Here is a 24,953-nt window from a genome sequence, read left to right on the forward strand (position 1 = left end):
GACTGGAGTATCACAGCTTTGCCATCACAGGAAAAAAATTACATTTAAATAGAAAATCATTTAACAAAAAACATATGGGATCTCATACAGGTTTAGAAACTAGTACGAGCAGAATTTCATTTGTCTGAATTCTCTCTTTAAGAAACCCGAATGTTTATTTTACTAGAAATGGTGACATCTAGTGCTCATAAAGGATGCTATCATTCTCTTTGAATGAGTTTATGTATTTTCAAATATTTTGTCTGTTTATTTGTGGTTAATTGTCAGTGTTTAGAATATAGCGTTTTTTGGCGTGTATAATCATTTGGACGACATGTTTAAAACAATTATATCACGTGACTTCAGGTGTGGCGGTTTGCGGAAGCTCAGGTAAAGAGTCTACCACACTTTGGCGGGTCAGAGGTTGCTTTTTTTGAACAAAAGTAAACATAAAACGATCCTGCAGAACCTCCATTTAGGAGCAAGGGGAAGGAAGACTGGAACCGGAAAAGCTGGATGAAGCCTGTAATTATCGTCCAGGGAGAGCGTCTTTTAGTCGGTGGTCACACGACTTTTTTTGTTCATTTTAGTATTTTTAAAACATAGACTTTATTAGGCTGCCTTATTATAATTTCAATAACCAACAACATTAATGAGCTCTGGTCGGCGCGCGCTCCTATAGAAATCTCTTGTAGCCTACTCGCGCGAGGTGGATCAGAAGAAAGGGTAAGTTGAGTTTGCAAATTGTCTATACTCAAAAGAGTTTCGGGCATAAACAGCACTTAGGCTATAAAAATCACCCATTATATGAACTAGTTTTTTTTTTCCTCATAAAGTTGTTTCTAAAATTAAAAGAATAGCCTATAGTTACCTCGTAAATAATTCCATACAGGATGAGTTTGTTTATGCAGGAAGAGCCAACAACTCCGGAAGAGAGAGCGAGCCTCTCAAAAAAAGCATGTGAAGCTGAGATCTAAATAGCTTTGAAATACATATTTCTTTTAAGTTTGCTTTTGATTTGTTGGAGTTTCAAAGATTACTAAACACTTTTCTGATAGCCTAATTAAACAAAAACTCCAATTTCTTGGGTCATTCTTGTCAATTAATCCAAAAATTACACTTTTGTTTTGCATTGTTAAGAGAAATGGGTGATAATGACATCGAAGAGCAAGGTGGTCTTGCAGTGGAGGATGATGAAGGTGGTTTTCAACAAAATTCAAAGAGAAAACTTGGCAGGGTAGAAAAGATACATTCGAATGTTTCTAAATGGATGCTTCCCGAGGAGTTACGGGAGACGTATTTGGAACGAGCGAACTGCTGCCCGCCACCAATCTTCATCATCCTTATCAGCTTAGCGGAGGTAGGCAATCAAATGCTTTTTTTTTTTTTTATTTTTTATTAGCAACACATCAACCTTTGCACCGCTGGAATTGTATCTTTCTGGCTCTCTAATACTTTTGAACTGTTTCTGTCACCACTACGCTTTATCTGATCTAATTGGCCAGTCAGCTGAAACTGCAGCCAACAGACTAGGTTTTGAGACCAGATACTGTAAATACTGTAAGACTGGTTGTTTATTCTTTGTAAAAAAATAAATTAAAAAAACCTGTTTGCTGCAGCCAGTACATTTCCATTAATTTCTGAACGTTTTAGTTGGGATGTCTCACTATGAAAGAACTTTTGAGCTTAGCTTTCCACTTTTCCATTCCTGTTTGGCAAGTCTTAGCCAAAGTGTTTGAAAAGCCAGATTCATCCTGGTTTCTATGGACATTCCTTAAAATAGACATAGTCACTGAAACCCAATGTCATGGAAATAAATAAACTTTGAGACCTTATAAAGAGTTTTTTTTTTTTTTACCACAATTTATATTTGTTTTAATTTACAATTTTTTTTAAACTAAAATTATGTCTCTAAAAATGAGTTAAACACTGCTAAACCAACATCTTTCCTACTGTAACCTGAACTTTTTCTGCTGCAGTATAGAAATGAACGCCATTGACGTAATTTTCTGTCTCTCAAAACTCTTTTCAATGAAAGTTGGGAGTGTTTATCTACTATGCGGTATGGAAGCCTCAGAAGCAGTGGATAACCCTGGGTGTAGGGATCTGGGAAAGTCCACTTACCTATAAGCCTGAACAGCGTGAGGATGCATGGCGGTTTATTTCCTACATGTTTGTACATGCTGGGTAAGGGGATTTGTTTTTCTACTTTTCTTCATTTTATTAAAATTACTCTGTATTTTGAGATTTGTGGTTGTACATAAAAGTGCTCACTGAAAAAGTATTTAGCCCCTTGCCACCCTAAATGAAATAATACAAGTTAATTTTAGTGACATTTATTAAACTCCAGTTCCACTGTATAATAATACATCAAATTGATTTCTGTATCAGACATCATCTTATTGGTATTTAAAGGAGATATATCGTGAAAACCAGACTTTTAAGTGCTATAATACGGTCGCTGATGCATCTACCAACCCAGAAAACGTCACAAAGGACAACCCAGTAACTTTGCTTTAGCAAGCCTTTCTCTGCAAGCTTGTGAAAAAACCAGCCGCTCAGATTTCTCTCCTCTTCTGACGTAGGAAGGGGATCTTATTATAATATCTTACCGTCCCTTAATCTGCACGTTTCCACCCACAGTGCCACTATTTTTTTTCGCAAGCGACAACAGTGAACAAGACTCTTGGGGCCTATACCGTGAAGCCGGTTTTGCTGGCTAGACAGATATGTTTAAGCTTAGCTTGTGCCAATCCTGGGTTTAAGGTACCATTAAAGTGGTTTGGCTTTTAGCAGTATTCATCTCCATAGTAACTTACGCTACACGGCTAACCTGCACCAGGGCAGGTTATGTTCTGGATAATAGATCTCAAACTGAAATTAGACCAATCAGCTGTGAGCAAAGTGACACACCTCTGATAAAATGAAGTCACTCCTCCTGTTTCTACTCCAAATTATAGGTCACTACATATCAAATGGTTTTTAAAGACTAACGTGTCTGGCTTTTAACAATGCTTATTTAATATAATAATAATTTTGAATGACTTGGATATAATTTATGTAATTATCATACCCTTAAGCAATTACACATGTATCATTTTAGTTCATCAATCATTAATAGGCACATAATTAAAATAGTTAAGGCCATACAAATAAGCTTTCAAATCAATAAATTAAGCTATAAAAATCAACTAAACTAACTTCATAACTTTTACTTGCACTGACTAAGCAAGATTTTTCTTTAAGTTGTCCACTTTCATAGACAACTCTTTTCTTCTTCCTGTGTAAATTTGTTTAAATTCTTAATATTTTCAATCATGTAATATTCTGCAGAAGAGAGAAATCAATTTCGTTGCTTTCTCTCAGTTTCAGTTTCACTGATCCACAGCCTGTGATTGGCTGTTCACTGCTGATGTCACAGCTAAACTCAGGATCAAAGCTTGAGTTGACAGAGAAAGCTGATGATCAGCATCATGGGACCAACAAAGCCTGAATAGATTGGTTTGGTTTTGTCAACTCGAAACTAATCCTGTAACCCTGAGTTTGTTAAACTACCATCATGGTACAGCCCCTTGGTGTGTATTTGACAGTTTAAACCCAACAAAAATGTGAAAGAGAAGTTACTCATGAGACTTGACGTCTGACACAGTTGTCTGTGATCCATTAGAAGAGTAATATAGCTTTATGATGACAGAAGTACTAAGCTATCCATGAGAGTGATCGAAAATCTAGCAGATGTCTTGTTAGTATTTGGCAGAGAATCCGATTGAGGCAGGAACTGTGTGGAGAGGGGGCGGCATGCAGCAGCTCATTTGCATTTAAAGGCAAATGCACGAAAACAGCCTGTTCTTGACTGTAGTCAGAAATGGGTATTTATAACATGGATTTATAAATGATCTGTGAGGTATTTTAAGCTGAAACTTCACACATTCTGGGGACACCTGAGACTTAAATTACATCTTGTAAAATGCGCTTAATAGGTCCCCTAGAAAAGGTAAAGGTAGGATAGGCAATGTTTTTCATAAACACTTTTTGTTATACTGTCTGGAACTCTCTTCACATTCTGATGGCAATCAATAGTAGATGTGGTCTAAATATTAAAACATGTACATATAGGCCAATCTTCAGGGCCCAAAAATGTTTGTTCAATCATTGCATGTGGTCCGAATGCAATATAGGATGTCCTACCTGCCTATCAACCTATGTATTAATCAACATCACACGTCATCAGCACGTTCCATAACACTGCATTCACACAGGGCATTGGTGTTGACGCTTGGTGGTGGGCATGTCTGAAGCTGGTGCTGACACAACCATCATAGTGAAAAACAGCCAATCACATTACTTTTCCGGTGTTGCATGAACGCAATTGGCCAGGGTCAGCGCTAGGGTATTTGCATTGGCGATCTGATTGGCTGATGTCTGCATTGGCATTTGAAACATTTAAAAATGTTGCCACGAGCACACCCAGTGACACGACGCAACGGAACCCACAATTCAGTTCGGTAACGTATGACATCTCCCATTCAAAGTAAATGAGAAGCGTTAACGCCTATGGCTATGCAGAGTTGTAGACCGACAGCTACCGAGCACCACACAGTAGCCTCGTTTTACAGACCAAAGCAACAAGTTTATACTGCGTTCACGCCAGGTCGTAACCGTAAGTTCTATTCAGAGCTGTTTACATCCTCAGACTTTATGCATTTGTGGCAACACTATCAATGCTAAAATAAATCTTCAGCAGTCAGGTGGTACAAGTCAGGGCTCTTTAAGTTATGTTCATTATTATAGTAAAGTTATGTGCTTTGAGACATGAGGTAATTTAACGGCGTCTCTCGTCTTGTGACGCTTTGAAGACTCTGCTCTGGTTGTGCGCGCTCATGTGTTTTGGAGGAGGCGTGGCTTTGGACAGCGCTCTGAAGGGAGGGTGGGATCTCATGCTTTCAAAGCTTGCTTGCTATTGCTAAGCCTCTCCAAAATTACCTACCCTAACCCTAATTAAACCTTTAATATATATATTATTAGTGGTGGGCCGTTATCGGCGTTAACGTGCTGCGTTAACGTGAGACTCTTATCGGGCGATAAAAAAAAATCGCCGTTAATCTATTCTCAAAGTTGGGTTGGGAGCTGGGTCTATATTACGCAAGCTATGATGACTTTCACCTTGATATTTTAGCGTGAATGTATGTGTATACCTAGCCGATTTGCACTGTAGGGGGCGAGAGAACAAGTCTTCGAACCTGTGTGTATGCCTACTAGTGTTGTCAAAAATTTCGATGTATCGATACTGAAATATCTGAAACTATACAATACTCATTTTCTACAGTATCGATATTAGCTGCGCTCTCCTCTCCGACCGACAGCGAGTTGACACGCACCCCTGCCTCCTCTCATTCAGTCCGTTTAATCCTCTGAACATTGCGAATCGGGTGTTCTGCTGGACTTTTGTTAGTATTGGTGTGACCGGTCTGAATTCCGTTGCACATAACGTTAATTCTACTAATTCCCGCAGATTTCGTGCTCGCATCTGAAGCGCACACACATACCGTAATAAAGCCGCCTCTGACATACAAGTGCAAAAATGAGCTCCTTTTTCCTGTTTATTAATGGTCAAATACACTCAAAAATGTCTCAATGCCCATCTTGGGGAGTTTTAACGTATACACAGTCGTAACCAGCTCACAGGAACAGTGTTTGGTATCCATTCGTGCGTCAAGTCTTAAAGGGACAGAAGTTACTTATTATTCAAACTACAAAAAGACAAACGATCACTTACGAGCACACATTCTGAATGCCTTCGGCAGAGTTCAAATGAGCCATTTTAATCTAGATTTATCTTGGAATTAATCTAGATTAAAACCCCTTAACTGTCACCGTCCACAGGTGGGACGCCTGGTGCTCTTTTTTTGATCGCCTTTTTTCATATCATATATTTAAGTAATTATCACAAATTAGGTATCATTTGAAAGCTTACAATCTCAAAATTCATCCTGTGAAAACCGTTTTGAAATCGGACATTGTGTTGCCATGGAAACGTTACTCTAAATTATTCTAGTGGGCTCCTCCCCTAGTGGGCGCTGTCATGTTTCATATTACAACAATTATTTTAACTACTTTATATTCAAAATCTTTTCCAATCTTGACAAAACGCATATTGTCGGAAAGGTCTGAGTCTCAAGGGTCCATATTTGGTGACTGTTTTGTGATGGAAGTAATATTTGGACAGAAATTTACAGGAAACTGCATCAAAACAACAATAAATGGAATTTGAATGACACCCGGTGGCTATTTTTGGTACAGCACCCTAAACAAAATCTCATGGGGACTTCAATTTTTGTGATATCAACTTCAAATTTGGAACACAAATTGGTTAGACATATGGCTTTGATTTTATAGTAATTTTAGAGTAAATTCTTTTTTGTAAAATATATATTTTATATGAAATAAAAAATATTTAGTACAGTATTTTTCATTCACAGTAAATTTAAACTTCCATAACTATTTCATACTTTCATATTTTGAATTGCTTTCACTTCAGCAATAATCTGCAGAATGTCGTCTTTAAAACGAGACCAAACTTTGGTCTATATTCCAAAGCATTCTTTTAAGTTTGGATAGTGCATTTTCATGTGTATTCTCAAAAAGGGGGGTGACAGTCAAAGGGTTAAAAAAAATTATCTATGGCCACCACTTATTTATATATATATATAATATACATATACATATACATACATATATATACATTATAATATATATAATGTTAACCATTAACATATCCGACCATCTTTCTTCATTTAGGGTGGAGCATATCATGGGAAACCTATTAATGCAGCTTCTTCTTGGCATTCCCCTGGAGCTGGTGCATAAGGGCTTTGAAGTGGGAATGGTTTATATGGCTGGAGTCCTCGCAGGTAGGTTTTGTGTATTTCAGTAGTTCTTACTGGGATACAGTGTACAATATCTCACATTGCAATACAATATTTGTTTGGACTGCAAACAGTTACTGCATGTTATGTGACAACACTAAAGTAATAATGTTTATTGCATTTGGGTCCATCTCTTATAAACAAAAAATATAAGATATATAACCATTTAGACTAAATTTTTAGGGGTCTGTTTTGTCCCAAAAGTGAACTGTATGAAATGATGCTGTTTATTTATGCTTAGTGTGATTGTAGAGCAAAAATTAATAGACCAAATAGTCAAAATTTTCAATGAATTTAATTAAATCAATTGAAGTCAATGGAGTCCATACTGGAAATTCTCATTCAAATAAAATTTCTCATAAATATTGATACAAGTATTTTTTTATTGCACAATACTGGTTTTGCTGTAAAAGAATTTCTCCATATTTTTTCATTAATAAAAAGGGAATGAAGTAATGAAGGTAAATAAAGTAATAACATGGTGAGAACATGGTAACACTCAAAACTTTAAAACCTTTAGACATGATTCACTCATTATTGAGAAGTTGCTGATTTTACGTTTTTAGTTGAAAAATATTATGACTGTTTTATAATTTTGATCCAAATCTTCATATTATCATGGAATGTGTGTATATGTGTGAATGCTCTTTCAGGCTCTCTCGCCAGCTCCATCTTTGATCCTCTCAGTGCTCTTGTGGGTGCTTCTGGTGGTGTGTATGCCCTCATGGGAGGTTACTTCATGAATGCTGTGGTGGTGAGTAGATTTAGAGTAATATTTGATGTGATTCATAAAAAAAAAAAAATCATATTCAGATTATATATTCAAGTACCCAAATAAAAAAAAAATTATTTTTCCTATAGAATTTCAAAGAGATGAGAGTTCTTCTGGGAGTGTTTCGCATTCTGATAATTGTTATGATTGGTGAGTCAATCTTCACTTTTCACTCTACTATTGGTATCTTTTTTGACATCTACTATTGATGTTTGGATAAACTAAGCATTTAAATGAAAAATTTTTTTTTTTCTTTTTCAGTTGGAACAGATGTTGGATTTGCTATTTACAGAAGGTTCATTGTCCATGATACTGCCATGAAGGTGAGACAGTTTTAAGACCTTAGCAGAATCATAAACCATATATTAAACCAGTATTTAAAACAGAATACCTAATACTCATCTAGAATGATTTAGGCTACAAGCTTAAATAGGTCTTACCACAAGAATTCACTCTGAATATAGTTTTAGCACTTCATTATATGATAATATACTTCTTTCTTTTTGTTAGGTCTCTTTTGTGGCCCATATTGGTGGTGGTGTAGCAGGCATGACCATTGGTTATGTTTTTTTCACCAACTATGATAAAGCACTCCTCAAGGACCCACGCTTCTGGATGTGCATTGTTGGATACATTGCCTTCTTCTTGTTTGCTGTCATTTTCAACATCTTCCTGTCCCCAGCCCCCGCGTGAGGAGCATGGTAGAAGTCATGCATCAGTTCACTATGGACAATCATGGCTTCTTAAAAGAAGCAAGTCTCAGGTCAATATAACCGTAAGACAAGAATCTTAAGGTCGTATGCTAATACACCATACATATCTAAAGTAAATAAGTGTAGATTTTACATTCAAATATTCCCCTTTTTTGTTTTGCTTAAACACACCTCGAGTAATGCAGTTTCTCAGGAACAAAGAAACGTTTAAAATTTATATTTTGACCTTTTTTGTGTGAGACCACTTCTTTTGTTTTCACAAAATGGAGCCCTTTACAAGCTGGCATACAAACCGATGTTATGACTAAACAATTTAATTGAATTTAATTGATTTGAAGGGAGCCAAAAATGAGCTTTGTGGTCAAAAAGAATATACCTGCCAAGTAGTTTTTTACTTAGAAATTTGACGTTCTTACTCAGAATATTGAAAGTGTCTTAATAATACCAGTAGAGGGCAGCACCGATCAGCAAGTGGACAGACCTCAACTTGAGGTTGCAACAACGTAGTTTAAATGTGGTATTGTAGTGCATAAGTTATTGACCTATCATCAATAGGAAATGGTGTCAATGCAATGCTAACGACAGGCATCTACAGTTACTTGTCCATGATTATCATATCATATGAAGTGTTTAGATTGGAAATGTGATGGCAATTGTCAAAATTGTTATTTTTTAAAGAATAAAATGCACTAACATTTTAAAACCAATGTGTTCATTCAAGGTTATCCATGAATTGTATTTACTTTCTTTACATATAGTTGTTTTATGTACTGGTATATTCTGGAGTTTGTGTGTGAGGTAAATGCTGTACCATGCCAAATAGCTGAAGGTAAAGTGAGTTTACATATAAAGCATCCCAAAACAAATGTTGTCCTCTGTCCCTCCGTTCCCTTTGCTCTAATTAGCTGATGGTAACAGCCAAAACAAATCATTGATTGCCAGCCAATATGGATACAGTGTTCTTGCCAGTCTAAAAAGAACATTCCAGGTATTTTCAGTTCACAAAAATCAATTTTCATTACAAATATGTCTGATATTCATGGCACTTCAGTGCTCACTGGAGTCCTTCATACAGTGTGTTTACTGCAAGGAAAGTTTGTTAAAAGGACTGATACAGACTCCTATTTAGTTTTTTCTTCTTAAGTTAACAAATAAGCATCCTATTATATATTTTTTATATAAGGACCTTATTCTAGTCCTCACACTTGTGCTATAATAAACTGAATATCTTCCATTAAGTATTCAATGCATGAAATGTAATTTTTTTTTACAGAAATATCTTATACCTGATGTGACCTGCAAGTCCTCAACGGGCATTTGAGGATGTGCAGAGGTTGCTTTCAGGCTGATTTTTCACTCTGCTGACCAATCACATCAATTAAGTAAATTTATGACTAGCAGAACTTTCCAATACAAACCAGAATTTGGGTTGTGAATCCCTCCTGGAATAATATGTATTAATCTATTTCTGTGCTTTTTTTAGAACATAATTGACTGATGTCTGGGGCTGTTTTCAACTAAATGTTCATCAAGAGTTCAGTTATTTTCCCTGACTAACAGAAATGCCGATCGGGCACCACCAGGGACGTTCCCCTGACTTCGGGAAACAGATAGTTTGTTCTATTTTTAGATAAAAAAATATATATTTTCAAGATTTCTTGTGACACTGAAGACTGAAGTAATTATGCTAAAAATTCAGCAGATGGACTGTGTATTCTGACACCTTTCTTTCAGAACCAGCATTAACTTCTTGAGCAATTTGAGCCTCAGTAGCTCGTCTGTTAAATTGGACTTCACAGGCCAGCCTTCGCTCCCCACGTGCATCAATGAGCCTTGGCCGCCCATGACCCTGTCGCCGAGTTCACCACTGTTCCTTCCTTGGACCACTTTTGATAGATACTGACCACTGCAGACCGGGAACACCCCACAAGAGCTGCAGTTTTGGAGATGATCTGACCCAGTCATCTATATATATATGGATGCCTTATGGTCATTATGTTCTACAATGGACGTATTGACTAATCCCAACTAATATGATTAATAGCTGTTGTCACTGTTACTGTCTCTGTACAGTATAATGGTGTGTATGTAGAGAATATAAATATCGAATTAAGCTCAAAAAGTTAGATTAAGTTAGATAAAGTTTTCATTAGAAAAACTGTCTTAAACTAAATTATGCCTTCCAAAAACAGACTACTCAAATAATGTGTGAATATATTTTGTTATAGTGACAATTCCAATATTTTATTTATTAGGGGTTCAAGCCTATTGAAATTGCTAAATTTCCCATGATGTATCATTCTCCATCTAAAACTGATAGGGCAGACCAAACCGTAATGTCGAAGAGACTTGAAACTTTCAGGGCTGGTAGTACTCACACCTAGCCTGGATGCCAGCCGAATTTAGCCCCGCCCACAATTTTTTTTGAAATTCTGACTAGAATTGAGTATGGCCACGCCAGGCTAACTCACACCGACTACCAGCGTCACCGAGGCACGCCCCGACCGGGCTGACGGGGGCGCTATAGAGAGCAAAAGTACAAAATGGCTCATAACTCCTAAAGCGTTAGGCATGGGCTCAAGTGTCTTATATCGGCTCAAGACGGACAAAAAGCATGCATCGGATTGGCTCGTCACCCTGGAAAAAATGTTGGGTATTTTGGCTTTTTCCACGACCGGAACCAAACCAGCGCAGCAAGATTCTCTGGAGTCTGAATGTCAAAAGTTATCAAAAAAAAAAGTGCAAATTTGGGTTCACGGTCCCTAAGGGCCGCCAAAACGTTCGAGGTGGGAGGAGCCACTTTTTTTTAATTGGCCATAACTCGTCAACGGAACAAGATATTTTCACCAAACTCAGCACAAAAGGACGCAGCGACTGGCCACTTGGTAGTGCTATAAAGGTTAAAAAGGTGTCAAAATGATGTATTTCAGTGGAAAATCCCATTATATGGCTGAAAGCGGCACTCTTCCGGCCTGATTTGCATACAGCTTCACCAAATCGGGCATGCACATGCGTCACGTGATCCCAAAGAAGCAAACTTTTATGGACTTTGGGCCATTAATGGTGGTTTAACTCTTATAAAGGTGAAAAAATGCTCTATATTATCCTATGCAAAATGACCATTAAGTGACTGAAAAATGGTCTGCTCTGCGCAAAACTTCACCAAATTAGCTGAGGACGTGCACAATATTATTCTAAATAATTTTTTTTTGTGCATTTGAATGACTATAATAGGGTCATATCTAAATGTGGCCTTGATCAAGTGTCCCCGGAAGCCTTTAACTCCTCAATGAATGCTCAGATCTTCTCAAAAAGAGGTAAGTACATGTGACATATGACTCTAAACAAGCAGACACAATTTCTAAGAGATCGGGCAATAGGTGCCTCTATAACATTTAAAAATAACTGTTCCTCTTATTTTAATAGCACATTCCCTAAAATTCCCCATTAAAACCACCAGATATCAGCAAAAGACCACTCATTGGCTCATTCATTCATATTGTTCTTTTCAATGTTTTATTTCATATAAAATCATATTTAAACATTTCAAAATCATTATAGTGACATTAAAAATCACATTTCTGTCAAGGTTTACTACTTTGTTTTGTGTGTGTGTGTGTGTGTGTGTGTGTGTGTGTGTGTGTGTGTGTGTGTGTGTGTGTGTGTGTGTGTGTGTGTGTGTGTGTGTGTGTGTGTGGTGTGTTTAAGCACATTTAATTGATTTAACATGGAAAATGTACTTTGAAACCAAAAACAGACACTTTAAAAATTAAAGTGAGCCAATTACTGATCCTCTACTGCCACCTGCTGGTTAAAATAGTAATATTGTTCTATAATTCATATGTACTCTTTATAAAATCACTATTATAACATTTCAAATTACATTTTGTCAGTTTATCACTTCATTTCACTTGAGCTCTCAGTTTTAATTACTTTAGTGCTTAAAGGCATTAAATGCAAAAGACATTAAATGCTTAAAGGGCTTAATGCTTGAACCTCGCTCAAATGCTGCTTGTTTTTTATGTACTTTTATGGCTCAACAAGAGGGTAACTTATCTTTAGGAATGAACAAGGATGGTGTTTAAATGCATAAAATGTTTATTTTTATTTTTTATTAATACACTATATTGCCAACATTTTTGTTGCCTTTACATGCACATGAACTTTAATGACATCCCATTCTTAATCCGTAGGGTTTAATATGGAGGTGGCCCACCCTTTGCAGCTATAACAGTTTCAACTCTTCGGCGAAGGCTTTCCACAAGGTTTAGGAGTGTGTTAATGGGAATTTTTGACTATTCTTCTAGAAGCGCATTTGTGAGGTCAAGCACTGATGCTGGACGAGAAGACCTGGCTCACAGTCTCCGCTCTAATTCATCCCAAAGGTGTTGAGGTCAGGACTCTGTGAAGGCCAGTCAAGTTCCTCCACACCAAAATTGCTCATCCATGTCTTCATGGACCTTGCTTTGTGCACTGGTTTTCCCCAAACTGTTCCCACAAAGTTGGGAACATGAAATTGTCCAAAATTAAAACTGAAGCATTAAGAGTTCCTTTCACTGGAACTAAGGGGCCAAGCCCAACCCCTGAAAAACAACCCCACACCATAATCCCCCCTGCACCAAATGTCATAAAATGTTTGAATTGTTAAGATTTTTTCCCCCTTAAGGGAGCATGAAATGCATTCAAGCTAACCTGATGTGCTTCTATTTTTAAAATACCAAAGCTATATTCAACTATTTAATTTAGTTATTCATTAAAATCATGCCTAGTCTAAATCAAATTGTGTAATGAAGAGACTCACTATGTTAAATCGGGCTTGCCTGATATGCCCCAAAATAGCAGGCTGGGGATGAAACCAACCAACAGCGAGTGCAATGGGGTCGCACCATTGATTTCTTTTAAATGGAATAAAATATCTCCACAACTAGCAGAGGCAACTTAATTACATTGGGCTGGACCCAGCAGAGTATGAAATCGGACATGACCGATTGATTGCTTCCCAGTATTGACTACTAAAAGTACTGCCAACATGTGGCCAAATGTCATTAGAAGCATTGTGCTAAGCTGTGATCCCTATCATAGATAACAATAAACAACTTTTTGCTGTCTTATTCGACATTAGACTCAAAATGTCAGTCATTGTTTTTGTTTTTATGTCGTTAAAAGAACCAACAGGCCTTTTCTCTTTACAAAACGTTGAGATCCACCGTACGCACACAGTTGGGCTATTTTTGCAATTCAGCAATAAAATCGCTCTTTAATGGTTGTTAACTAGCAATCAAAAATGTAAGACCGTCTTCTGTGATTAAGAGCTGGTGCACAAGAGCATGAAGCGGGCACCAAGTGTAGCAGAGCCTTAAATTCATACAGAAGGGGGATTTATCATTACGCATGGCATACACAATCAATTCAGTGTTCCCTTTATATTTATAGTGGAGTACTGGTTATTGACGCACTGACATACAAGCAGTGCGCTTGCCAACAGACCCCTGAATATTTGGAAACCTTCTTTTGGTGGCAACAGAGAGTAAAGATTGGGTCACAAAAGTTCAGGTGATGTGCTGTGTCAGATGTCCAGGGCACCAACGATTTTTAAATATTTTGGCGGCCTCATCGCGCCTGTATGACCCGCGGGGATTTAAAGCACCAGCATTCTGTCCATACTGCTGTAAGGTAAATGACATCGGCTAGCGCATTGATTTCTCCTGCATGCCTATAAGTTGGCACCAAGAAGAACTGCTTGTTTTGTGTTTAGTCGAGACCGAACGATAAGCAGAATGGCATAAGTCTAGCTTTTTGTACTTAACAAAGAGTAGGCGACGGAGTAGCTTTTGAGTCGCTTTTACAATGAAGACTTACTTCATTTTCTCCCAATTTGTTTAAGGTACGTCGGTGCTTCAGTTTATTTACCTATGTTTACTTTCAACAAAAAGATGCTTGACAGCTTGACAGCATGGCACTGATTGACTGCATTAGTACTGCATGTTTGCATGTTGATTATTTAGTAAGTCGTTTAGAGAGGTTGCTGTCCATAGGTTATGCTAACGTTTATAATTTTATTTAACTGGATAGTTCACCCAAAAATGAAAATTCTGTCATCATTTACTCATCCTCAAGTTGTTCCAAACCTGTATAAATGTCTTTGTTATGCTGAACACAAAGGAAGATATTATGAAGAATGTTTGTAACCAAACAGTTGTGGGGCACTGTTGACTTCCATAGTATTTTTTTTTCTCCAGACTATGGAAGTCAATGGTGCCACACAACTGTTTGATTACCCATATTCTTATATACACACCGATCAGGCATAACATAACATAGTGTGAAGTGAATCTTCATCACGGCACCTGTTAGTGGGTGGGATATATTAGGCAGCAAGTGAACATTTTGTCCTCAAAGTTGATGTGTTAGAAGCAGGAAAAAATGGGTTTTGAGCGAGTTTGACAAGGACCAAATTGTGATGGCTAAACGACTGGGACAGAGCATCTCCGAAACTGCAGCTCTTGTGGGGTGTTCCCGGTCTGCAGTGGTAAGTATCTATCAAAAGTGGTCCAAGGAAGGAACAGTGGTGAACCGGCAACAGGGTCATGGGCAACCAAGGCACATTGATGCACGTGGGGAGCAAAGGCTGGACCTTGTGGTCCGATCAAACAGACGAGCTACTTTAGCTCAAATTGCTCAAGAAGTTATTGCTGGTTCTGATACAAAAGTTGTCAGAATACACAGTGCATCACAGTTTGTTGCGAATGGGGCTGCATAGCCACAGACCAGTCAGGGTGCCCATGCAGACCCCTGTCCACCGCCGAAAGCACCAACATGGAGCAATATAAGAAGGTGGCCTGGTCAGATGATCACATTGTATTTTACATCACATGGATGGCCGGGTGCGTGTGCATCGCTTACCTGGGGAACACATGGCACCAGGATGCACTATGGGAAGAAGGCAAGGGCTTTGGGTAATGGTCTGTAGGAAACCTTGGGTCCATTTGGATGTTACTTTGACACGTACAAACTACCTAAGCATTGTTGCAGACCATGTACATTGTACACCCTTTCATGGAAACAGTATTCCCTGGTGGCTGTGGCCTCTTTCAGCAGGATAATGCGCCCTGCCACAAAGCAAAAATGCTTCAGGAATGATTTGAGGAGCACAACAACTAGTTTGAGGTGTTGACTTGGCCTCCAAATTCCCCAGATCTCAATCCAATCGAGCATCTGTGGGATGTGCTGAACAAACAAGTCCTATCCATGGAGGCCCCACCTCGCAACTTACAGGACTTAAAGGATCTGCTGCTAACATCTTGGTGCCAGATACCACAGCACACCTTCAGGGGTCTAGTGGAGTCCATGCCTTGACGGATCAGGGGTGTTTTGGCAGAAAAAGGGGGACTAAATTATACCTAATACCGGAGATTCTTCAGTGCTTGCAATCGTCACCTTCCTAAAATAATTGCCAAAGTCATTTTTTGACAAAAATGATTTTTTTGCTTAAGTCATCTCCTCATGATGCTGGCCACCTCTGGTAAAATCCTCCACATCCTCAGTTGAACAGATCATACAATTATATCCCTGTAGTATAATGGCCTATGTCAAGTGTGTGACTTAGGCCGTTTTATTTTGCCTAAGTCAAAAGGTAATTTGACTTAGGCAATTTTACAAGCTTTTCAAGATGGCAGGTGCATCAAGAAGACCAAAAACCTACTCAACCTCTGAAGTTATTTCCATGATTCAGGGCTCACCCCCTATTGGTAACTGATGAGGTTTACTATACTATAGGCTAGCTAGACTATAAATATGGCATAGTTTTTTGTCTTTTTAGTCAGCATTTTTGTCAAGAAAAATAGCTAAGTCAATAAAGCTAGCATTAGGCTTTTAGTTAACTCTTTTAAAACAATATTTCATCTTTTTGTCTTTTTTCCACATTACATGATCTAATTAAGAAAGATTTGAATAGGCTACCGAACATCGAGAAATTATGTAATCTTTTTGGTTGTAAAATGTATTACCCAGAGGTTAAATTGGGCCGGAGCGCACCGGAGCGCAGCTCCGCCTCCTCAGGTCCACAACACACCCTGCTGGAGCTCAGCTCCGTCTCCTTCAGCACGAAATATTGTTATTAGACTTTAATTATTGTTCGTCTCCTGGCAAATACAGGCTACATGGAATTATCAGACGTCATAATGCATTAATCGCTGCGCTGCGTTCTCTGGTTCAGCACCGCGGCCACAGCCATCAGGTAAAACTGTCACAATTCTAACAGTGAGTTACCATGGAAATCCGCGAACGGCTAGAGCAGCGGTCGGGAACCTATGGCTCGCCAGGTCTCTCACACTTTACCAACATATCTAACATTTACTAACATGATCGATAAAAAGATTAGACACACACATCAACAGAGATCCGTTCTCTGCAGAAAAAAGCAGCCAATTACAATTACCCTGTTGTACAGCCTACCGAAGTTAATGACAAGTTTATGATAATAATATTAAAGTTGTGTGTTCAGTGCTGTTCGCGAGTGTCATGATAAAATAAATAATAGAAGCATGATAAGTCACGAAAGACAACTGAATTTCTGACAGGATGCTGTGCGCGCGCTAGCTCCGAGCGCAACACGGACAAACGGACACGCGCACTAGCCTTTGTCTTCGGTTGCGCGCCTAAACGGCCAAATAAACACAGAATTATATCAAAATGCCAAGTCGAGTATTCACATAAACATAGTAGATGTAAGCACTGTGGGCGTTCACACACACCAAGAGGATTTATACTCATCAGTTGGTCAACCTCACAGTGAAAGTCCTGCACAATTAATTCCATATTGCAACTTATTTTTTGTTTGCTGCATAATTGTTTGTTTTTAGTTATGGACCTAATAATTACTACTGTTGACATTTTATTGAAAAAAAAAAAAGCTTTTTAATAATAATTTTATATAATTTTTTACTGTGGCTCTTTTGGAAAAATGCATTTACCAAAAATGAAGAAAAAAAATGGCTCTTTGGTCAAAAAAAGTTCCCAACCCTTTTCAGGGAAAGACGAAAATGAAAAGACTAGTCAGAGCTCATCTTTAGGGTGGTATTGTCAAATAATCTACTGTGCCCACTGACATGGTTTTGAAAGGTACTTATTATTAATTTTTTGGCCTTCAAACTTATTAAAAATGCGCATAATGTAGATCAGAGAAATCAAAATTTGCCCCATATATAGTTAATCTATATTTATATGCAGTGACATATAATTTTATGGAGACTATGCAGTGATATTTTACATTTGATTACTATTTTTGTACCTGAAAATCTAGTTTAGACCTACATGAAATTAACTTTATTTGTGCTTTTGCTCGTAATTTGATTATTTGTTCTTATTTTATTACTGACTGTCTTTAACAATAAAAAAATTATATGAGTTAGGATATTAGTTTTTAGAGTCATAACCTTATTTATGAAGCTTACATGGCTCAAAAACAATACTAGGTCTATTTTATTTTACTTATCAGTTTTTTTGTGGTGGGGCCAGTGAAAATTCTGGCAGGGCAAGTAAAAATTTGAACCCCTGAAAAAAATCCTTAGCATTGAGCCCTGAAATATCCCCCCCCCCCCCCCCCCCCCCCCCAAAAAAAAACAACAACACGGATTTGCGTGTAGTAACTTTAGTGGTAAAAATGCAATGGAGAAGTTGATGAACCTAAACAGGCAAAAATTTGGGTTTTTTTTTCCTAAAAGCAACAAAATCCGGAGAAACAACTCAAGCAAAGCCAACCTCTTTAGTGTTGTAAATAGTTGTATGATGTATAAATAAATGTTGTTTATATTTGTTTACCAAATTAATTAATTTATTGTCTATGGCAACACCACGTATCCGTAACACTCCCGCTCCGCGACACTAGTAGTTTCGGGAGGTTGAACATTTAAAATGGCCTAAGTCACAAAGGCATGTTCAAAAATCTGCCTAAGTCATTTATTCCTGTTATGTTACATTATTGACATGCATTGTTATTAGTATGTCAATAGTCATCTTCTGACATGAACTTTTTGAGTGACATTATCAATAAATATCATATATTCAATTATTGGTTCAGTTTTTTGTGTTTTCTGAGAAACCTGGAAAAATGACTTAGGCAATTATTTTAGGAAGGTGACGAAATGGAGAGTTTATGATCTTGGTTCAGTTGTTTTGGTTTGCCATACATTTTTTGTCTCTTTGTTATGTTATTACTTCCGAGGTTTGAAAAATGTATACAAATATACTGGGTAATATTTTCGATTTACTCTCCATTTTCATGATTCTTGCTTCTTATTTCCTCTCTTAACAGACTCAAAAATGCCAGAGTGAAAATGGGAGACTGGAACTTCCTTGGCGGGATTTTGGAGGAGGTGCATATCCACTCCACCATGGTGGGGAAGATCTGGCTGACCATCCTCTTCATCTTCCGCATGCTGGTGCTTGGGGTGGCGGCCGAGGATGTGTGGAATGACGAACAGGCTGACTTTATCTGCAACACCGAGCAGCCTGGTTGCCGCAACGTGTGCTATGACAAAGCATTCCCCATTTCCCTTATCCGTTATTGGGTGCTGCAGGTCATTTTTGTGTCTTCACCTTCGCTGGTGTACATGGGCCATGCCCTCTACCGCCTCCGTGCCCTCGAGAAAGAGCGACAGCGCAAAAAGTTGACACTGAGACGCGAACTTGAGGCTGTGGACGTGGAGATGGCGGAAGTACGACGCAAAATAGAACGTGAGCTCCGCCAGATCGACCAAGGGAAGCTGAACAAAGCTCCGTTGAGGGGGTCCCTTCTGCGCACCTACGTGGCTCACATAGTCACACGCTCTGCCGTGGAGGTGGTCTTCATGACCGGACAATATGTTCTGTATGGGTTTCAACTAAATCCGCTGTACAAATGTGAGCGTGAGCCTTGCCCGAATGCGGTGGATTGCTTTGTATCTCGACCCACTGAGAAAAGCGTCTTCATGGTGTTCATGCAATGCATAGCTGCCATCTCATTGTTTCTCAACATCCTGGAGATCATGCACTTGGGCTACAAAAAGGTTAAAAAGGTCATTTTGAACTACTACCCACAGCTGAGAGATGATCCTGATGACAGCTACTATTCCAACAAGCTGAAGAAAGATTCTATGGTCCATCAGACGTGCATCGGCACCTCAACTGGCCGCAAAGCCACCATTGCATCTGCACCCAGTGGGTACAACCTTCTGCTCGAGAGACCACCTGATGGAACCGTCTACCCTCCCTTGATTAACCCATCCTCTGCTTTCTTGCCCGTTCAGGGTGATTTGCCAGCTAAAAATGGTTCTGATGGACCAAAGTACTTGCAGCACAGTCCCACAGAGCACAACAGCAATTCCAACAACACCAGCAGTGACACGCGCTCGCCACCTTGCAACTCCATCACGCCGCCGAAGCAAGAAGAGGGGGAAGATTCTGTCCACCCTCCACCTCCGCACAAGAAAGGGCAGGAGTCCAAGACTTCAGATTCATCTAGCCATCCCAGAGAATCTTCTTACTCATCATCTGGCGTGGGAAAGAAGCCATGGAAGGTCAGCGCACCGTGGAACTGCTCAACGGTTGTAGAAGGCAATGGCTCAGACTTGGATTCCCTGGAAGGCGCTAAAGCCCGTTGTCCCTACGCCACTGTGCGGGCACGTACTTCGTCCAGGTCTGATTCCAAGCGGAGCAGGCCCACCTCTCCTGAATCAATAGAAGAATCCAGCTCGGAGTCACGGCATAGTCCACGAGCATCACCGAGCCATCGCGCCTCATTGGCCAGCAGTTCCAGTAGCAGGCGAGCTGCTCCCACAGACTTACAGATATGAGAAAAACTCAGATGGTAGCCATGTCATTTTTGCAGTTATAAATTGATGGAAATTGACCAGAGTGACTGTAAAATTAAAATCTACAACCTTGTTGTTAGCACGGAAGCAATCTCAAGTTTTATATTCAATTTTAAAAAGTGGTGGCACACCTTGATGCATTGTTTACGCTCTCCTTTTACATACATATCAGTATACTTCATTAAAAATAGTAGTATGACTACAATACAGGACAATGGATTGTATGTTTGATGTGTATGCCTTGTTCCCATCTGAACATTTCTCTTTTTGAGTGCTTACTGCATTAGAACTCAAAATGGTGTAATGTTAAAAAAACAAAAAAAAAAACATTTTAAAATACATACACTCTAAAAAAATGGTGCTATATAGCACTAAAAGTGGTTATTTGGCTCGTAATCATAGGGGAATCATTTTAAGTGCTGTATAGATAAATCTTGGTGCTTCAGTGGTTCTTCAGCGGCTCTTTGGGATGACTGAGGTGCTATATAGCACCACTACCAACCTGTTAAGATATGGTGCTATATGGTGCAAAAGTGGTTACCCTATGATTACGAGCCAAGAATCACTTTTAGTGCCATATAGCACTATTTTTTTAGAGTGTAGTGCAGAATTAGAACAGCTGTAACAATCTTCAAAAAATATAATATTGTAAAAAAAAAAAAAAAAAAAAAAAACTGTTCTCTCTGCATATGTCATATTACAGCTCAATAAACTGGTCTAGCTAGATTGAATCTTTCTTTGAAAAGTCTTTTCCAAGCATATGGACAATTTGACATGGGCTACATTTTAACTAAATATCAAAAGAAGCAGAATAAGTAAGAAATAATTGACCCAAGTCCGTTGAATTATTAGAATTATGTAGTCAATTGTTCCGCCTATACTACGGTTACCACTCTTCAAGACGTTGTTCAGATGTTGTATTTCAAGACATTTGTCAGGTTTTTGTCCTTAAAACGCTTTTGTGTGTGTGTGTACTTCTTCCGCATCTCATCCCCACGCCTCCTTTACTAATTGTAATAACAATGCAAGAGTCAAGCACTCTGTAGTCTACTCCATAAAATGCGACTAGCCGGCTACTAAAATATAGAGCATTACAGTAAGTATATTATAGTGTAGTGAACATTGTCCAATTGCATACCCGTTCTGTCTCCAAAAATTTGAATCTTTTCATTTAATAAGTAATCTGTATTCACAGAGAATAAGGATTACAGTTTATTGGTTGTTTGATGCTAATTAATTGAATGCAGATCCTTGTGTGAAATGAAAATAAAATAAATAATAAATATATTTGAATTTAATTAACATTTAAACATTACCTTGTTATAATAGTACTATAGAATTAATATATTATATTGTATATTATATAACTAACACATTTAGTTGTATAACTATAACTATAATTATATAACACACATCTGAATATCTCTAAAGCAAACTAATCCTGGAACATAACCTGCTCTGGAGAGTGAGTTGAAATTTACCTCTGTTTTTGGAACCGAAAGTTGAGGTTATCCGCTTGTTTACCCTTCAACATACCCAGGTATGTCACATGACCTGCTTTCTGGAATATACTCCAGGTTAAGAACCTTTACACCAAATAGGCTATTTGTATTTATTATGGTTATTACGCCCCGCCTCTAGGGGAATATAAAGACAACACTAAAGAGGCGTAATAAATAATAAGTTGGGTTGTGGAAATGGAATCCCAGCACGCATCCCTCCGGTCGATAATCAAAAAGAAACAAAAGCACAAAATTGAAGCAAAAAGTAATACAATTTATTAAAGATAACAATTGAAATAAAGAGCAAATCTTCAGGGTGTCCAAAAGGCCAAAATAACAAACAAAACGAGTATAAAAAGGAAAGAGGGGAAACTAAATAACCTAATCAAATACCAAAAGAAAAATACATTTACCTTACCTATCTCCCTGCCCAAAAACAGAGATCAAACAAGGTCAAAATAAACAAGGCAGGACACCCCTACGCTCCACACTGTTATGGTTCAGACATAGGAGAACGGTTCAGAGGTTTTCACAAGATAGGCCTACTAGTGATGTTACGTATGACACTGAAGCGTCGATGCGCGTATCGCGCATGCGACACATTTTGAAGTGAAGCTCCGTATCGGGGTGTGTATAGAGTGCCGAAGTAATGACGTCACTTTGTAGGCCAAAACGCGGAAGTGAGTTAGCATTTTAGCCCTATGGGTTCCCTCGCCCTAAAGTCTATGGGTTTTTTGAATGGGGTTTTGCTAAATCGCCTGAAATAAGGTCTGTGGTTAACAAAGCCTCTATATATTTTCACGTTTTAATCTATGACATAAAACACACTAGTTATAACCTGCTTGTGATTTTTTAAGACTTTATTGTGTCTTAAAAACGATGGTTGCTAACAAGTTGCTAAAAGGGACTACATCCTTTGGCGGGGACTTTAGACGTCATCGTGACAAACAGGCAATCTCTCACTAGCCCGCGTTTCAGCCTAAGAATGAAGAACTTATGTGGCGTGAATAAATCGCGCTATTCGCGCAAAGTTGGATGCTTGAACATTTGGAGTTTACTCTCTTCACATGTTTGTCTCGTTGAGAAATGGCTGACATGGGCTGTGTTTACATGTCTTTTTGTGTTCAAATCTACTGTTAATGTGTGACAACTTAGTTTTAAGACTTTTTCAGTCGATAATGTAGTTGTTTAAAGCTCAAATCTGTGGTTTATTTATAAGAAGAGTGCCTATTTAAACATTTTATCTGGTGTTATCGGAGTTGTGAGCTCCAGTGAGTCAGCGGCGGTCAAAGCTTGTTTACCCGGCGAGAGTAGACTTTCCTCGGCTAGTCCTTCTGCCGTCTGCCGCTGGCTCTGATGTCTCTGTGGCGTCTCCAGCTATAATTAGTCTTGTGGAGATTTAACGGCCCATATTTGCTCTCATGGATCTATAATTTGTTCCCTGGCAAATCGTTTAGGCTGAGTGCAAAGATAAGTTTCATTACTTGTTTATTTTTTAGGCTATAACTACGTTACCGTTGTAAGTTAGCCGACTAGCACTGACTTTGAATGTTTGACTGAATTGTTTGCTTTATTTCATGTGTAGCTTATTATACGTTTTGTATTATTGATCATACATAAACTTGCATTTAACAAAAAGAGTCTGGGTTGAGTTTCATGTAATTTAATGTTATCACAGTGATAATCATATTGTCTGAAAAAACATTAACAAAAGATAAATCTCAGAGAGGCACGCATAAACAAAATTAGTTTCTAACATTTTTGGAAAAAACGAATGGGCAATATTTCTCATGAAAAAGTGGATAAGTGTTCATACACAGCGCAGATCATAATGAGCGAGCGTGCTTTTAAATAAAGTTTGAGGAAGCTTGATGATGACGTTGATCCGCGACCATGGTGTGCTGTAGTCCGTTTATAGCCTACCGTTAGCATTTTATATCTGACGGCTTTATTTGGGCTTCAAAATGTATACATTTTGGATTAACTTGTAAAGATTATCTTGGTAGACAAAACGTGTAAGGGTCATTACTCTTTGTTGAACACAGATCTTATTTTTTGCGATTTTCCAAAAGTCTATGGGGAAAATGAATGGCTTTTTGATCGAGGGAACCCATGCGCCGCTAACTTCCGGGTTGGCCTACAAAGTGACGTCATTACTTCGGCACTCTATTGGTTTCCTAGAGTCACGTGACCGATGACAAATGAAGCCTCACTTTCTGTCCAATCACGTGCGCGTTTCGCTTTGTGTGTCAGAAGCTTCGAACCCCCAGATCTTACTTAACAACGTCCTTGTTGCCTCAGTCTGGTTGATGGTTTTGTGAGGAGAGTGCTGTACTTTGAAAGTTAAATAATATATTACATTTAGATAAACATTTATTTGTCACTATTTATTGTTTTTTGTTTGTTGGAGTTGTGTCTTTGTATTTTGGTAAAATATTTGCCTTACTGTCATTCCTACTGTTACACAAGCACTATCACTGCCAAGTGTCATAAGCACATTTAATTACAGATGATCCTATCACACAATGTCCTTATTGTTTGTGTGTGTGTGTGTGTGTGTGTGTGTGTGTGTGTGTGTGTGTGTGTGTGTGTGTGTGTGGAGAGAGTAGGCCTACGTTACATCTTATTGAATCATATAAGCTCATATATTTTATTGACACACTTTAATGGGTAAATTAATTTATTTACTGGACACATTAAACACAAACATATAAAGCTTTTATTTGTACACATAGCATTGAAACGATGGAGTGTGTTGTGGTTGCTTCATCTGACAGGTTCTTCCACAGACTTCTGCCTGCTTTATTTTAAATAAGCACCAGATGGCGCTGTTCTTGACACTCTCGAAGCTTTGAATCTTTTCCCGAAACAGTCAGGGTAAAGCCTCACTGCTCCATGAGGCTTCATTTCCACATCACTAAGGCCTACACGTTCACTCATAAGAGAACGATTCAGAGGGTTACACAAAATGTACGTTTGCTTGAGCAAAACAAAATTATCTAAACACAATTTGATCATCGGCCGGAGGAGGGATTCCGGAGCTCTCAACCCACGTGCGACCGAACCAAGAATGAGCTCCCCGATGAGTGTCAGCAGCGTTCTTTTAAAGACCCCGCCCCGACTAAGCAACCAATGGCTGCTTACATCCTCATGATTGGTGCACCTGTTTTGAGTTAGAGAAAACAGAAAAAAGAGAAAAGGAACACAAAGCA

At 38.5% G+C, this 24,953-nt stretch overlaps 2 protein-coding genes across 3 annotated transcripts; both read left to right on the forward strand.

Moving 5' to 3' along the window:
- Positions 1–343: 343 nt before the first annotated feature.
- On the forward strand, positions 344–9,629 carry rhbdl2 (rhomboid, veinlet-like 2). The gene is made up of 8 exons (XM_079836435.1): positions 344–369; positions 1,120–1,339; positions 2,018–2,166; positions 6,778–6,890; positions 7,559–7,659; positions 7,767–7,827; positions 7,939–8,000; positions 8,188–9,629. Exons 2-8 carry the CDS (start codon positions 1,124–1,126, stop codon positions 8,368–8,370), a joined length of 885 nt encoding a protein of 294 aa, XP_079692561.1. The 5' UTR covers positions 344–369; positions 1,120–1,123; the 3' UTR covers positions 8,371–9,629.
- A 4,218-nt stretch (positions 9,630–13,847) lies between these two features.
- Positions 13,848–20,547, forward strand: gja9a (gap junction protein alpha 9a). Of its 2 annotated transcripts, none has more exons than XM_079836636.1 (2): positions 13,848–14,063; positions 18,703–20,547. In XM_079836636.1, exons 1-2 carry the CDS (start codon positions 14,014–14,016, stop codon positions 20,219–20,221), a joined length of 1,569 nt encoding a protein of 522 aa, XP_079692762.1. In that variant the 5' UTR covers positions 13,848–14,013; the 3' UTR covers positions 20,222–20,547. The 2 variants fall into 2 exon arrangements, with proteins under 2 accessions (XP_079692762.1, XP_079692763.1); XM_079836637.1 differs by lacking the exon at positions 13,848–14,063 and adding an exon at positions 14,134–14,274.
- Positions 20,548–24,953: the final 4,406 nt, after the last annotated feature.

The sequence above is a fragment of the Gobio gobio genome (assembly GCF_949357685.1).
Source record: "Gobio gobio genome assembly, chromosome: 15".
Taxonomy (NCBI): domain Eukaryota; kingdom Metazoa; phylum Chordata; class Actinopteri; order Cypriniformes; family Gobionidae; genus Gobio; species Gobio gobio.